This window comes from Lichtheimia ornata, assembly GCF_029851405.1.
Source record: "Lichtheimia ornata isolate CBS 291.66 chromosome Unknown scaffold00437, whole genome shotgun sequence".
NCBI lineage: Eukaryota > Fungi > Mucoromycota > Mucoromycetes > Mucorales > Lichtheimiaceae > Lichtheimia > Lichtheimia ornata.
The window spans coordinates 1-1335 of record NW_026695748.1 but is presented as its reverse complement, the minus strand read 5'-3'; the positions used below and the strand labels follow the sequence as shown (position 1 = coordinate 1335).

Sequence of the window (1335 nt, the reverse complement as noted above, 5' to 3'; positions counted from 1 at the left end):
TTCCCACTAAAAATTTCCATGAGCTACCATTTCTTTCCATGGCTGTGTGCTCTTGAACCCCATCGCGTGCTTCTTGCAACTCTTTAAAAGCTATGCACACCTACAATGTAAGGCTTCAATGTGCTTGGTGTTTACGCTCTATGCCGAAGCTGATTACCCTCTCGATGACATTCACCACTTGCCGCTGCTCCAAAAGGAACTCCAACGATCCATAGGCTGCTTGCTCGCGTTCCCATTTGACGGCGAATGTTGTTTCTCTCTCGGCTGGATACTACTCTCAAGGGTGTCAACAGCTCTCATGGATGGGATCATTTGCTATTGTAAGTTGCCTTTGTGCATATGAGGGTGGTAATTGAACCAAGCCAAGTAGCCCATATTCTGATAGGATATAGCTTTGGGAAACGAACATCATCGATGTGCACTACCATCGTTGACAATGCCAAGAGGGTGGGTGGGTTCACAATGACGTTTATAATATACGAGATGAATTTACAAAAAAAACGTGCATTCTAGATGAAGATGCCCATGGATGAAGCAGCAGAGCTGGTGTCAACATTGCCAAAGCCAAATTCAAGCAGGTAAATTTATAGCTAATCATCATTTGAATGTCATCGTTAACATGTAAAACATAGCATCACGGTTAATGACATTCTTGATTGGGATAAGGCGACGAAGAAGATCCTCAAGGAGACGTCATGCTATAAGGGAATCAAGAAGCGTCTTGCATTGGAGTCTACTACGAGGTCGATCGTATTCATCAAGTACATCAAGCAGATTGTGGATTGTTCACCAACGCAGCATAACCTTTCAAGTCGCCATCCGTACTTCGCCTGTGTCACCATCAGATTATGATTGCTTTGCATATGTGGACTTTCGTATCGCTGAAAAGCTAGTGCATCATTTGTAAGTCTCACTCGTATGCTTCTAGCTTGTTGTCTATTCTGATCTTTGTACTTTCCTAGCCTCGACCTCATCCAAGCACCTGCCAAATCCTTCATGAACGCTCCCTTGAACGCACAGCAGCTTGTTCCACCACTATTTTCCTCATCAACATGTTCTTTGTATCCTGTGATGACACGCTCAAGCTCATGTGGTATGTGGGAAACATGTTGAAACGGCATCATGTTATTGACAATAATATGGGGATATTACTAGGATTGAGGTTAGCGTTGAGCCGTCTGGCTTTGTCAAATGGGATGGCCTTGGTTTGGCCGTTGGTAACGCTTGCCCGGATGCTTTACCCATGGTTGCAGAATTTGCTGGCAGTATCCACACACTGCTGAAGAAGAACAATGACCACGCCAAGCTTTTACTCCATGCCAAAGACATGGTTGA

At 44.4% G+C, this 1335-nt stretch overlaps 1 protein-coding gene across 1 annotated transcript; it reads left to right on the top strand.

Annotated features, from left to right (window-relative positions):
• Positions 1-246: 246 nt before the first annotated feature.
• Positions 247-1335, top strand: O0I10_013304 (uncharacterized protein; the record flags this gene model as incomplete). Its single annotated transcript, XM_058493088.1, has 7 exons — positions 247-320; positions 393-447; positions 514-578; positions 633-743; positions 799-903; positions 963-1097; positions 1156-1335. Coding segments are annotated over 7 exons (725 nt in total), but the record flags the coding sequence as incomplete, so codon positions are not given.